The sequence below is a fragment of the Argopecten irradians genome, unplaced genomic scaffold (genome assembly GCF_041381155.1).
Source record: "Argopecten irradians isolate NY unplaced genomic scaffold, Ai_NY scaffold_0462, whole genome shotgun sequence".
In the NCBI taxonomy this organism is placed as follows: Eukaryota; Metazoa; Mollusca; class Bivalvia; order Pectinida; family Pectinidae; genus Argopecten; species Argopecten irradians.
The window spans coordinates 3,108-16,573 of record NW_027187929.1 but is presented as its reverse complement, the minus strand read 5'-3'; the positions used below and the strand labels follow the sequence as shown (position 1 = coordinate 16,573).

The following is a 13,466-nucleotide window of genomic DNA, read 5'->3' as shown; positions in this document are numbered from 1 at the left end:
CCAAAAGGGGATTTCCAGAAATCTACTTTTAGTTTCGTATTGCGGTAGCCTGGTACACTGGACTACCCATAAAGCTGCTATGCGGAACAATATGGGCGGGCTGGTGTATCAGGTTAGTTTATTATGACATAGCATGCAAGTATGGTTTTACCGAGATTTGATCAAGACCCCTAAAATGTCTTAAGAGCAAGCTCCACTGTAATTAGTTATCAGATCCTTATGCGCTATTTTCTCGGATATAAAGAGTGTTGTCTAAGAAAGGAAACAATCAAGAGAGTGAATAGCAGTCTCTTTATCGGAGTACGCCAAGGTTCTGTTCTTGATTCACCTAAGTGGAGATGTACATGTACAAGTGCGTCTCATTTGCTGACACACTGCATTATTTAATAGACAAATAGACAATAGTGATCAATGGAACTGAAAGCAAAATTTATTTAAAATTTCTTTAAGACTTTCTTAAAAATAAAGTCTTAATGCTCCATGTGTCTAATCGCTTACTGTGGTCGATCATTTATACATGTACGTGTCTGTTATCAAATTATTCAAGCAAAGATCGTAATCAAGTTCATACTTTCTGAACGTTTTGTTTATACAATCAATGATCTAGAGGTTCGACTGTCGCTGTCTGGCGAGCAAGGCAGCAGAGAATATGTTTACGAATCAAATTCCTTCTGTTGTGAGTCTTTGTTGATTTATTATTTGTTTTCGCACTTAGGACGCTGTCGTTAGGTACTGTGTTCGTAGACTTATTCTTCTCTTTCTGAAATAGAGAAACACTTTTCAGGTAAGTTAGTTGATATTTTCTGCCCATTTCTGTTTTTCGAGTGTATTTCTTTAGGTAAACAAAATAGAATGAAGCACTTCGAATTTTGATTACCGATAGTAATGTATTAATATACTGACACTGAGATTGTTTTATCATAGGACGTTAAACACAGTTTGCGAAGCGGACACCATATTGGCTGGATAATTAATATTAATATTTCTTCTGTCTTACGCCGACTTAAAAATAACAGAGATATGACTCCACCTTGGCGTACACCGTATTGAGATTTAAAACAGATATTTGACCACTTACTGTAGTAGAGCTAAAATATTCTTTTGAGTTAAATGTACTCACTCTTAAAATTCTGTCAAAGTAGCGCTTGAAAAAGTTTTTCTGTGTTTTCCCGCCGTCTTCATTCACAATCGTAGCCACAAGAGGCTGGCCATCATTTTTGTTATCTGAAGCAGAAAGAGTTAGCGTGTTAGAAATTGGATTGATCACTTTACGATGATACATTTGTATATTAACCTGTAAAAATGAGTTTCGTGATTGTTAAAAAGTGCGCTACATATCTATTTAGAACGAAATCCTGAACATAATTTTGCACGAAATTTAAAAACGAAAGACGATAAAATAAAGTTAACCCTAAAACATATATAATTGTACAGCAAAACTAGTACACGTACCTCTATCAAATTGATTTGTGCTTGTCATTTCTACTTCCGATTGGTCCATCATTCTGGCCATTATTTCGTCAGTGGGAGAAGTTTGCCCATGGCGAAGTGCTGAAACAGATCTGCCAATAGTAAAATCTACAATATTGCCCAGATCCGTGTCATTTTCACTCATCGCTTCCTCCATCTTGTAGTGTGTTGGAGACGTTTGACCTTGTCTAAGAGCGGCTATGGACCGCTGGATAGTTAACCTAGCCAGGTCTTCAGCGGCCTGGTCCATCATTTCATCTGTTTCGGCCTTTCCTGTCATCTTATCGTCCTCTTTCAATTGATTTTTATCCATAATCTAGAATACCACAACCAAAGACTGGAATAAGTTTGTTATCAAAATTCACGATAATCGTATACATAGTCATGTAACAATTAAGGCTACTATTAGTGATCGAACTCGCGACCATTAGTGCTCTTGTCAGTAGTGTATCAACACGAATTCCTACTACATCTTTTGTAAGACGAAGTTAATTATATAGAGGGTGATCTATACCAAGAAGCAGGGATCAAATTGCTGAAGCTTCAGTTGATAAGTTTTAAATGCTCAATAAAGTATAAGAAAATATAATAAAAATAACTCATTGCGCACTGGACTAACATTGAAGCCATCGACTTTTCGAAATTCTTAATTTGCCAGCTCAGGGCGACTTTCTTAGTATGAAAATATTAAGAATCCCCATATGAAATATGTTGTAATTATTTGGTTATGCCCCGTAATTTTACTGGACTATATTCATGTCGTTCAAATCGCAGCATAGGTTATCAAGTCTGACTCATCTAAATGAAAGGCGCCTGCGCTCGGTAGTGGTAGGAAACAAGTTGGATTTAAAACATACCGTCTTGGATATTTACAGAGTATATTAACATATAAGATACACATTCAGTACTTACCTGAAGTTCATACAAAACATGAAACATGCGAGTAGCAATTGATAATTAAAGATTAATGTAAAATCCGAATTCGTTTTTCTCAGAGAAGTTTGACCAAGTCTGTTTGTTGCCATGAACAAAGAACAATAGATGGAAAATCTCGCGAGATGTAAAGCATTTGTGACGTTATAGAGTTTGTGACGTCATCCAATTGTGAATTGTCAAAACGTGGTCGTGCGCCTTGGTGGGTGTTGAAACATGTTGTTTCCATTTTCCAGTTGCCAGTTAGTTTGCTTTTGTGATATCTGGCAAATAATTACGTAAAGTCTATGATTAGTATATACATGTACAACGTATAAGCGCATGTGCTATTGTGGATTTCGTATAGAGCTATTTTATGAAGTAAACAAATGTTTTTGTTGTTTGCTCGTCAATATATACGTGTAAAGTGGTGAAATGTGTGTGTTGGGTGTCTTGGGCAGCATATACTTCAGTAAGATAACACTATAAACAGAACAAGAGTTCCACTATCACAAGGAGACACAACATTAATATGGAGCAGCCTCCCAAAATATTGTAATCATGGAAGGCCGTCCTTAAATAACCCTGGCTGCCAATATATACATGTAGGACATAAACCGTCTGAACCAAACCAAGTCCGTTTTGTATTGTTCAAACCTTTATTAATTACAATATGTATTTAAAGTTTATTTTTTATCAACATTATATGTCGATCGGTTAATTATCCATGTTTTGCATATGGTTATCTGTTTTAATCAACATACAATGTAAATGATAAAAAGTGTTACAGAGCAGGCGTTGTATGTGTTGTTTACATACCAATCTGTTGTGGTAATCACTTTTCAGCTTATAAGTAGTTATAGGCCTAATTGTTACTAAAGATGACGTGATTTGTTTTCAGTATATAAAGAATGTACATATACATTTTGTGGCTGGAATGTTAAAGTAAATTTCTTTTGCAACGCGTTGCAAAATCACAGTATGTGATTCGTTTAATAATAGTAGTTATGAATGGAAAATGTTTAAGATGTTTCGTCTTGTTAAACGTTTGAGGCGAGGACTGTCATCTTGTGCTGAATTCCGCACCAAATATTGACCATAAATTTCATAAAATTGGACTCTTGATTATCTCCGCCTGTCATTAACAGGCATGAAGCATAAAAATAATCTTTACACATTTAACATTTACAGGAATTGCCCAACTCACACATTAAACATTTGAAACTGATGAACCCGGAATACCCAATCAGCTGGCTCCAAAACATTCACCTCTCTATGAAATCTTATGCCCAAAAGGGGATTTCCAGAAATCTACTTTTAGTTTCGTATTGCGGTAGCCTGGTACACTGGACTACCCATAAAGCTGCTATGCGGAACAATATGGGCGGGCTGGTGTATCAGGTTAGTTTATTATGACATAGCATGCAAGTATGGTTTTACCGAGATTTGATCAAGACCCCTAAAATGTCTTAAGAGCAAGCTCCAATATATTGTAGCAACTGTAATTAATTATGCACTATTTTCTCGGATATAAAGAGTGTTGTCTAAGAAAGGAAACAATCAAGAGAGTGAATAGCAGTAAATATCGGAGTACGCCAAGGTTTTGTTCTTGATTCACCTAAGTTGATGTACATGTACAAATGCATGTGCGTCTCATTTGCTGACACACTGCATTATCTAATAGACAAATAGACAATAATGATCAATGAAACTTAAAGCAAAATTTATTAAGGTGAATCATCTTTAAGAATTTCTTAAAAATAAAGTCTTAATGCTCCATGTGTCTAATCGCTTACTGTGGTCGATCATTTATACATGTACGTGTCTGTTATCAAATTATTCAAGCAAAGATCGTAATCAAGTTCATACATTTCTGAACGTTTTGTTTATACAATCAATGATCTAGAGGTTCGACTGTCGCTGTCTGGCGAGCAAGGCAGCAGAGAATATGTTTACGAATCAAATTCCTTCTGTTGTGAGTCTTTGTTGATTTATTATTTGTTTTCGCACTTAGGACGCTGTCGTTAGGTACTGTGTTCGTAGACTTATTCTTCTCTTTCTGAAATAGAGAAAACACTTTTCAGGTAAGTTAGTTGATATTTTCTGCCCATTTCTGTTTTTCGAGTGTATTTCTTTAGGTAAACAAAATAGAATGAAGCACTTCGAATTTTGATTACCGATAGTAATGTATTAATATACTGACACTGAGATTGTTTTATCATATGACGTTAAACACAGTTTGCGAAGCGGACACCATATTGGCTGGATAATTAATATTAATATTTCTTCTGTCTTACGCCGACTTAAAAATAACAGAGATATGACTCCACCTTGGCGTACACCGTCTTGAGATTTAAAACAGATATTTGACCACTTACTGTAGTAGAGCTAAAATATTCTTTTGAGTTAAATGTACTCACTCTTAAAATTCTGTCAAAGTAGCGCTTGAAAAAGTTTTTCTGTGTTTTCCCGCCGTCTTCATTCACAATCGTAGCCACAAGAGGCTGGCCATCATTTTTGTTATCTGAAGCAGAAAGAGTTAGCGTGTTAGAAATTGGATTGATCACTTTACGATGATACATTTGTATATTAACCTGTAAAAATGAGTTTCGTGATTGTTAAAAAGTGCGCTACATATCTATTTAGAACGAAATCCTGAACATAATTTTGCACGAAATTTAAAAACGAAAGACGATAAAATAAAGTTAACCCTAAAACATATATAATTGTACAGCAAAACTAGTACACGTACCTCTATCAAATTGATTTGTGCTTGTCATTTCTACTTCCGATTGGTCCATCATTCTGGCCATTATTTCGTCAGTGGGAGAAGTTTGCCCATGGCGAAGTGCTGAAACAGATCTGCCAATAGTAACATCTACAATATTGCCCAGATCCGTGTCATTTTCACTCATCGCTTCCTCCATCTTGTAGTGTGTTGGAGACGTTTGACCTTGTCTAAGAGCGGCTATGGACCGCTGGATAGTTAACCTAGCCAGGTCTTCAGCGGCCTGGTCCATCATTTCATCTGTTTCGGCCTTTCCTGTCATCTTATCGTCCTCTTTCAATTGATTTTTATCCATAATCTAGAATACCACAACCAAAGACTGGAATAAGTTTGTTATCAAAATTCACGATAATCGTATACATAGTCATGTAACAATTAAGGCTACTATTAGTGATCGAACTCGCGACCATTAGTGCTCTTGTCAGTAGTGTATCAACACGAATTCCTACTACATCTTTTGTAAGACGAAGTTAATTATATAGAGGGTGATCTATACCAAGAAGCAGGGATCAAATTGCTGAAGCTTCAGTTGATAAGTTTTTAAGATGCTCAATAAAGTATAAGAAAATATAATAAAAATAACTCATTGCGCACTGGACTAACATTGAAGCCATCGACTTTTCGAAATTCTTAATTTGCCAGCTCAGGGCGACTTTCTTAGTATGAAAATTTAAGAATCCCCATATGAAATATGTTGTAATTATTTGGTTATGCCCCGTAATTTTACTGGACTATATTCATGTCGTTCAAATCGCAGCATAGGTTATCAAGTCTGACTCATCTAAATGAAAGGCGCCTGCGCTCGGTAGTGGTAGGAAACAAGTTGGATTTAAAACATACCGTCTTGGATATTTACAGAGTATATTAACATATAAGATACACATTCAGTACTTACCTGAAGTTCATACAAAACATGAAACATGCGAGTAGCAATTGATAATTAAAGATTAATGTAAAATCCGAATTCGTTTTTCTCAGAGAAGTTTGACCAAGTCTGTTTGTTGCCATGAACAAAGAACAATAGATGGAAAATCTCGCGAGATGTAAAGCATTTGTGACGTTATAGAGTTTGTGACGTCATCCAATTGTGAATTGTCAAAACGTGGTCGTGCGCCTTGGTGGGTGTTGAAACATGTTGTTTCCATTTTCCAGTTGCCAGTTAGTTTGCTTTTGTGATATCTGGCAAATAATTACGTAAAGTCTATGATTAGTATATACATGTACAACGTATAAGCGCATGTGCTATTGTGGATTTCGTATAGAGCTATTTTATGAAGTAAACAAATGTTTTTGTTGTTTGCTCGTCAATATATACGTGTAAAGTGGTGAAATGTGTGTGTTGGGTGTCTTGGGCAGCATATACTTCAGTAAGATAACACTATAAACAGAACAAGAGTTCCACTATCACAAGGAGACACAACATTAATATGGAGCAGCCTCCCAAAATATTGTAATCATGGAAGGCCGTCCTTAAATAACCCTGGCTGCCAATATATACATGTAGGACATAAACCGTCTGAACCAAACCAAGTCCGTTTTGTATTGTTCAAACCTTTATTAATTACAATATGTATTTAAAGTTTATTTTTTATCAACATTATATGTCGATCGGTTAATTATCCATGTTTTGCATATGGTTATCTGTTTTAATCAACATACAATGTAAATGATAAAAAGTGTTACAGAGCAGGCGTTGTATGTGTTGTTTACATACCAATCTGTTGTGGTAATCACTTTTCAGCTTATAAGTAGTTATAGGCCTAATTGTTACTAAAGATGACGTGATTTGTTTTCAGTATATAAAGAATGTACATATACATTTTGTGGCTGGAATGTTAAAGTAAATTTCTTTTGCAACGCGTTGCAAAATCACAGTATGTGATTCGTTTAATAATAGTAGTTATGAATGGAAAATGTTTAAGATGTTTCGTCTTGCTAAACGTTTGAGGCGAGGACTGTCATCTTGTGCTGAATTCCGCACCAAATATTGACCATAAATTTCATAAAATTGGACTCTTGATTATCTCCGCCTGTCATTAACAGGCATGAAGCATAAAAATAATCTTTACACATTTAACATTTACAGGAATTGCCCAACTCACACATTAAACATTTGAAACTGATGAACCCGGAATACCCAATCAGCTGGCTCCAAAACATTCACCTCTCTATGAAATCTTATGCCCAAAAGGGGATTTCCAGAAATCTACTTTTAGTTTCGTATTGCGGTAGCCTGGTACACTGGACTACCCATAAAGCTGCTATGCGGAACAATATGGGCGGGCTGGTGTATCAGGTTAGTTTATTATGACATAGCATGCAAGTATGGTTTTACCGAGATTTGATCAAGACCCCTAAAATGTCTTAAGAGCAAGCTCCAATATATTGTAGCAACTGTAATTAATTATGCACTATTTTCTCGGATATAAAGAGTGTTGTCTAAGAAAGGAAACAATCAAGAGAGTGAATAGCAGTAAATATCGGAGTACGCCAAGGTTTTGTTCTTGATTCACCTAAGTTGATGTACATGTACAAATGCATGTGCGTCTCATTTGCTGACACACTGCATTATCTAATAGACAAATAGACAATAATGATCAATGAAACTTAAAGCAAAATTTATTAAGGTGAATCATCTTTAAGAATTTCTTAAAAATAAAGTCTTAATGCTCCATGTGTCTAATCGCTTACTGTGGTCGATCATTTATACATGTACGTGTCTGTTATCAAATTATTCAAGCAAAGATCGTAATCAAGTTCATACATTTCTGAACGTTTTGTTTATACAATCAATGATCTAGAGGTTCGACTGTCGCTGTCTGGCGAGCAAGGCAGCAGAGAATATGTTTACGAATCAAATTCCTTCTGTTGTGAGTCTTTGTTGATTTATTATTTGTTTTCGCACTTAGGACGCTGTCGTTAGGTACTGTGTTCGTAGACTTATTCTTCTCTTTCTGAAATAGAGAAACACTTTTCAGGTAAGTTAGTTGATATTTTCTGCCCATTTCTGTTTTTCGAGTGTATTTCTTTAGGTAAACAAAATAGAATGAAGCACTTCGAATTTTGATTACCGATAGTAATGTATTAATATACTGACACTGAGATTGTATTATCATAGGACGTTAAACACAGTTTGCGAAGCGGACACCATATTGGCTGGATAATTAATATTAATATTTCTTCTGTCTTACGCCGACTTAAAAATAACAGAGATATGACTCCACCTTGGCGTACACCGTCTTGAGATTTAAAACAGATATTTGACCACTTACTGTAGTAGAGCTAAAATATTCTTTTGAGTTAAATGTAATCACTCTTAAAATTCTGTCAAAGTAGCGCTTGAAAAAAGTTTTTCTGTGTTTTCCCGCCGTCTTCATTCACAATCGTAGCCACAAGAGGCTGGCCATCATTTTTGTTATCTGAAGCAGAAAGAGTTAGCGTGTTAGAAATTGGATTGATCACTTTACGATGATACATTTGTATATTAACCTGTAAAAATGAGTTTCGTGATTGTTAAAAAGTGCGCTACATATCTATTTAGAACGAAATCCTGAACATAATTTTGCACGAAATTTAAAAACGAAAGACGATAAAATAAAGTTAACCCTAAAACATATATAATTGTACAGCAAAACTAGTACACGTACCTCTATCAAATTGATTTGTGCTTGTCATTTCTACTTCCGATTGGTCCATCATTCTGGCCATTATTTCGTCAGTGGGAGAAGTTTGCCCATGGCGAAGTGCTGAAACAGATCTGCCAATAGTAACATCTACAATATTGCCCAGATCCGTGTCATTTTCACTCATCGCTTCCTCCATCTTGTAGTGTGTTGGAGACGTTTGACCTTGTCTAAGAGCGGCTATGGACCGCTGGATAGTTAACCTAGCCAGGTCTTCAGCGGCCTGGTCCATCATTTCATCTGTTTCGGCCTTTCCTGTCATCTTATCGTCCTCTTTCAATTGATTTTTATCCATAATCTAGAATACCACAACCAAAGACTGGAATAAGTTTGTTATCAAAATTCACGATAATCGTATACATAGTCATGTAACAATTAAGGCTACTATTAGTGATCGAACTCGCGACCATTAGTGCTCTTGTCAGTAGTGTATCAACACGAATTCCTACTACATCTTTTGTAAGACGAAGTTAATTATATAGAGGGTGATCTATACCAAGAAGCAGGGATCAAATTGCTGAAGCTTCAGTTGATAAGTTTTAAATGCTCAATAAAGTATAAGAAAATATAATAAAAATAACTCATTGCGCACTGGACTAACATTGAAGCCATCGACTTTTCGAAATTCTTAATTTGCCAGCTCAGGGCGACTTTCTTAGTATGAAAATATTAAGAATCCCCATATGAAATATGTTGTAATTATTTGGTTATGCCCCGTAATTTTACTGGACTATATTCATGTCGTTCAAATCGCAGCATAGGTTATCAAGTCTGACTCATCTAAATGAAAGGCGCCTGCGCTCGGTAGTGGTAGGAAACAAGTTGGATTTAAAACATACCGTCTTGGATATTTACAGAGTATATTAACATATAAGATACACATTCAGTACTTACCTGAAGTTCATACAAAACATGAAACATGCGAGTAGCAATTGATAATTAAAGATTAATGTAAAATCCGAATTCGTTTTTCTCAGAGAAGTTTGACCAAGTCTGTTTGTTGCCATGAACAAAGAACAATAGATGGAAAATCTCGCGAGATGTAAAGCATTTGTGACGTTATAGAGTTTGTGACGTCATCCAATTGTGAATTGTCAAAACGTGGTCGTGCGCCTTGGTGGGTGTTGAAACATGTTGTTTCCATTTTCCAGTTGCCAGTTAGTTTGCTTTTGTGATATCTGGCAAATAATTACGTAAAGTCTATGATTAGTATATACATGTACAACGTATAAGCGCATGTGCTATTGTGGATTTCGTATAGAGCTATTTTATGAAGTAAACAAATGTTTTTGTTGTTTGCTCGTCAATATATACGTGTAAAGTGGTGAAATGTGTGTGTTGGGTGTCTTGGGCAGCATATACTTCAGTAAGATAACACTATAAACAGAACAAGAGTTCCACTATCACAAGGAGACACAACATTAATATGGAGCAGCCTCCCAAAATATTGTAATCATGGAAGGCCGTCCTTAAATAACCCTGGCTGCCAATATATACATGTAGGACATAAACCGTCTGAACCAAACCAAGTCCGTTTTGTATTGTTCAAACCTTTATTAATTACAATATGTATTTAAAGTTTATTTTTTATCAACATTATATGTCGATCGGTTAATTATCCATGTTTTGCATATGGTTATCTGTTTTAATCAACATACAATGTAAATGATAAAAAGTGTTACAGAGCAGGCGTTGTATGTGTTGTTTACATACCAATCTGTTGTGGTAATCACTTTTCAGCTTATAAGTAGTTATAGGCCTAATTGTTACTAAAGATGACGTGATTTGTTTTCAGTATATAAAGAATGTACATATACATTTTGTGGCTGGAATGTTAAAGTAAATTTCTTTTGCAACGCGTTGCAAAATCACAGTATGTGATTCGTTTAATAATAGTAGTTATGAATGGAAAATGTTTAAGATGTTTCGTCTTGCTAAACGTTTGAGGCGAGGACTGTCATCTTGTGCTGAATTCCGCACCAAATATTGACCATAAATTTCATAAAATTGGACTCTTGATTATCTCCGCCTGTCATTAACAGGCATGAAGCATAAAAATAATCTTTACACATTTAACATTTACAGGAATTGCCCAACTCACACATTAAACATTTGAAACTGATGAACCCGGAATACCCAATCAGCTGGCTCCAAAACATTCACCTCTCTATGAAATCTTATGCCCAAAAGGGGATTTCCAGAAATCTACTTTTAGTTTCGTATTGCGGTAGCCTGGTACACTGGACTACCCATAAAGCTGCTATGCGGAACAATATGGGCGGGCTGGTGTATCAGGTTAGTTTATTATGACATAGCATGCAAGTATGGTTTTACCGAGATTTGATCAAGACCCCTAAAATGTCTTAAGAGCAAGCTCCACTGTAATTAGCAACTGTAATTAATTATGCACTATTTTCTCGGATATAAAGAGTGTTGTCTAAGAAAGGAAACAATCAAGAGAGTGAATAGCAGTAAATATCGGAGTACGCCAAGGTTTTGTTCTTGATTCACCTAAGTTGATGTACATGTACAAATGCATGTGCGTCTCATTTGCTGACACACTGCATTATCTAATAGACAAATAGACAATAATGATCAATGGAACTTAAAGCAAAATTTATTAAGGTGAATCATCTTTAAGAATTTCTTAAAAATAAAGTCTTAATGCTCCATGTGTCTAATCGCTTACTGTGGTCGATCATTTATACATGTACGTGTCTGTTATCAAATTATTCAAGCAAAGATCGTAATCAAGTTCATACATTTCTGAACGTTTTGTTTATACAATCAATGATCTAGAGGTTCGACTGTCGCTGTCTGGCGAGCAAGGCAGCAGAGAATATGTTTACGAATCAAATTCCTTCTGTTGTGAGTCTTTGTTGATTTATTATTTGTTTTCGCACTTAGGACGCTGTCGTTAGGTACTGTGTTCGTAGACTTATTCTTCTCTTTCTGAAATAGAGAGAAACACTTTTCAGGTAAGTTAGTTGATATTTTCTGCCCATTTCTGTTTTTCGAGTGTATTTCTTTAGGTAAACAAAATAGAATGAAGCACTTCGAATTTTGATTACCGATAGTAATGTATTAATATACTGACACTGAGATTGTATTATCATAGGACGTTAAACACAGTTTGCGAAGCGGACACCATATTGGCTGGATAATTAATATTAATATTTCTTCTGTCTTACGCCGACTTAAAATAACAGAGATATGACTCCACCTTGGCGTACACCGTCTTGAGATTTAAAACAGATATTTGACCACTTACTGTAGTAGAGCTAAAATATTCTTTTGAGTTAAATGTACTCACTCTTAAAATTCTGTCAAAGTAGCGCTTGAAAAAGTTTTTCTGTGTTTTCCCGCCGTCTTCATTCACAATCGTAGCCACAAGAGGCTGGCCATCATTTTTGTTATCTGAAGCAGAAAGAGTTAGCGTGTTAGAAATTGGATTGATCACTTTACGATGATACATTTGTATATTAACCTGTAAAAATGAGTTTCGTGATTGTTAAAAAGTGCGCTACATATCTATTTAGAACGAAATCCTGAACATAATTTTGCACGAAATTTAAAAACGAAAGACGATAAAATAAAGTTAACCCTAAAACATATATAATTGTACAGCAAAACTAGTACACGTACCTCTATCAAATTGATTTGTGCTTGTCATTTCTACTTCCGATTGGTCCATCATTCTGGCCATTATTTCGTCAGTGGGAGAAGTTTGCCCATGGCGAAGTGCTGAAACAGATCTGCCAATAGTAACATCTACAATATTGCCCAGATCCGTGTCATTTTTCACTCATCGCTTCCTCCATCTTGTAGTGTGTTGGAGACGTTTGACCTTGTCTAAGAGCGGCTATGGACCGCTGGATAGTTAACCTAGCCAGGTCTTCAGCGGCCTGGTCCATCATTTCATCTGTTTCGGCCTTTCCTGTCATCTTATCGTCCTCTTTCAATTGATTTTTATCCATAATCTAGAATACCACAACCAAAGACTGGAATAAGTTTGTTATCAAAATTCACGATAATCGTATACATAGTCATGTAACAATTAAGGCTACTATTAGTGATCGAACTCGCGACCATTAGTGCTCTTGTCAGTAGTGTATCAACACGAATTCCTACTACATCTTTTGTAAGACGAAGTTAATTATATAGAGGGTGATCTATACCAAGAAGCAGGGATCAAATTGCTGAAGCTTCAGTTGATAAGTTTTAAATGCTCAATAAAGTATAAGAAAATATAATAAAAATAACTCATTGCGCACTGGACTAACATTGAAGCCATCGACTTTTCGAAATTCTTAATTTGCCAGCTCAGGGCGACTTTCTTAGTATGAAAATATTAAGAATCCCCATATGAAATATGTTGTAATTATTTGGTTATGCCCCGTAATTTTACTGGACTATATTCATGTCGTTCAAATCGCAGCGTAGGTTATCAAGTCTGACTCATCTAAATGAAAGGCGCCTGCGCTCGGTAGTGGTAGGAAACAAGTTGGATTTAAAACATACCGTCTTGGATATTTACAGAGTATATTAACATATAAGATACACATTCAGTACTTACCTGAAGTTCATACAAAACATGAAACATGCGAGTAGCA

The 13,466-nt window shown here is 35.7% G+C and overlaps 2 protein-coding genes and 1 pseudogene across 2 annotated transcripts; all 3 read right to left on the bottom strand.

Moving 5' to 3' along the window:
• Positions 1–586: 586 nt before the first annotated feature.
• LOC138312766 (uncharacterized) lies at positions 587–1,919 on the bottom strand. Its single transcript, XM_069253529.1, has 3 exons — positions 1,453–1,919; positions 1,121–1,224; positions 587–760 (listed from the first exon to the last, which is right to left on the bottom strand). The coding sequence occupies exons 1-3, from the start codon at positions 1,781–1,783 to the stop codon at positions 596–598; spliced, it is 600 nt and encodes a 199-aa protein (XP_069109630.1). The 5' UTR covers positions 1,784–1,919; the 3' UTR covers positions 587–595.
• Positions 1,920–4,155: 2,236 nt separating this feature from the next.
• On the bottom strand, positions 4,156–5,601 carry LOC138312763 (uncharacterized). Its single transcript, XM_069253525.1, has 3 exons — positions 5,135–5,601; positions 4,803–4,906; positions 4,156–4,441 (listed from the first exon to the last, which is right to left on the bottom strand). The coding sequence occupies exons 1-3, from the start codon at positions 5,463–5,465 to the stop codon at positions 4,277–4,279; spliced, it is 600 nt and encodes a 199-aa protein (XP_069109626.1). The 5' UTR covers positions 5,466–5,601; the 3' UTR covers positions 4,156–4,276.
• Positions 5,602–7,959: 2,358 nt separating this feature from the next.
• On the bottom strand, positions 7,960–12,966 carry LOC138312767 (uncharacterized; annotated as a pseudogene).
• Positions 12,967–13,466: the final 500 nt, after the last annotated feature.

Coding starts and splice junctions, on each gene's coding strand:
- LOC138312763 (XM_069253525.1), bottom strand. CDS start 5,465: ATGGATAAAAATCAATTGAAAGAGGACGATAAGATGACAGGAAAGGCC. Junction 4,907..5,134: donor CACAAATCAATTTGATAGAG/GTACGTGTACTA, acceptor TTTCTGCTTCAG/ATAACAAAAATGATGGCCAG. Junction 4,442..4,802: donor ACTTTGACAGAATTTTAAGA/GTGAGTACATTT, acceptor TCTCTATTTCAG/AAAGAGAAGAATAAGTCTAC.
- LOC138312766 (XM_069253529.1), bottom strand. CDS start 1,783: ATGGATAAAAATCAATTGAAAGAGGACGATAAGATGACAGGAAAGGCC. Junction 1,225..1,452: donor CACAAATCAATTTGATAGAG/GTACGTGTACTA, acceptor TTTCTGCTTCAG/ATAACAAAAATGATGGCCAG. Junction 761..1,120: donor ACTTTGACAGAATTTTAAGA/GTGAGTACATTT, acceptor TCTCTATTTCAG/AAAGAGAAGAATAAGTCTAC.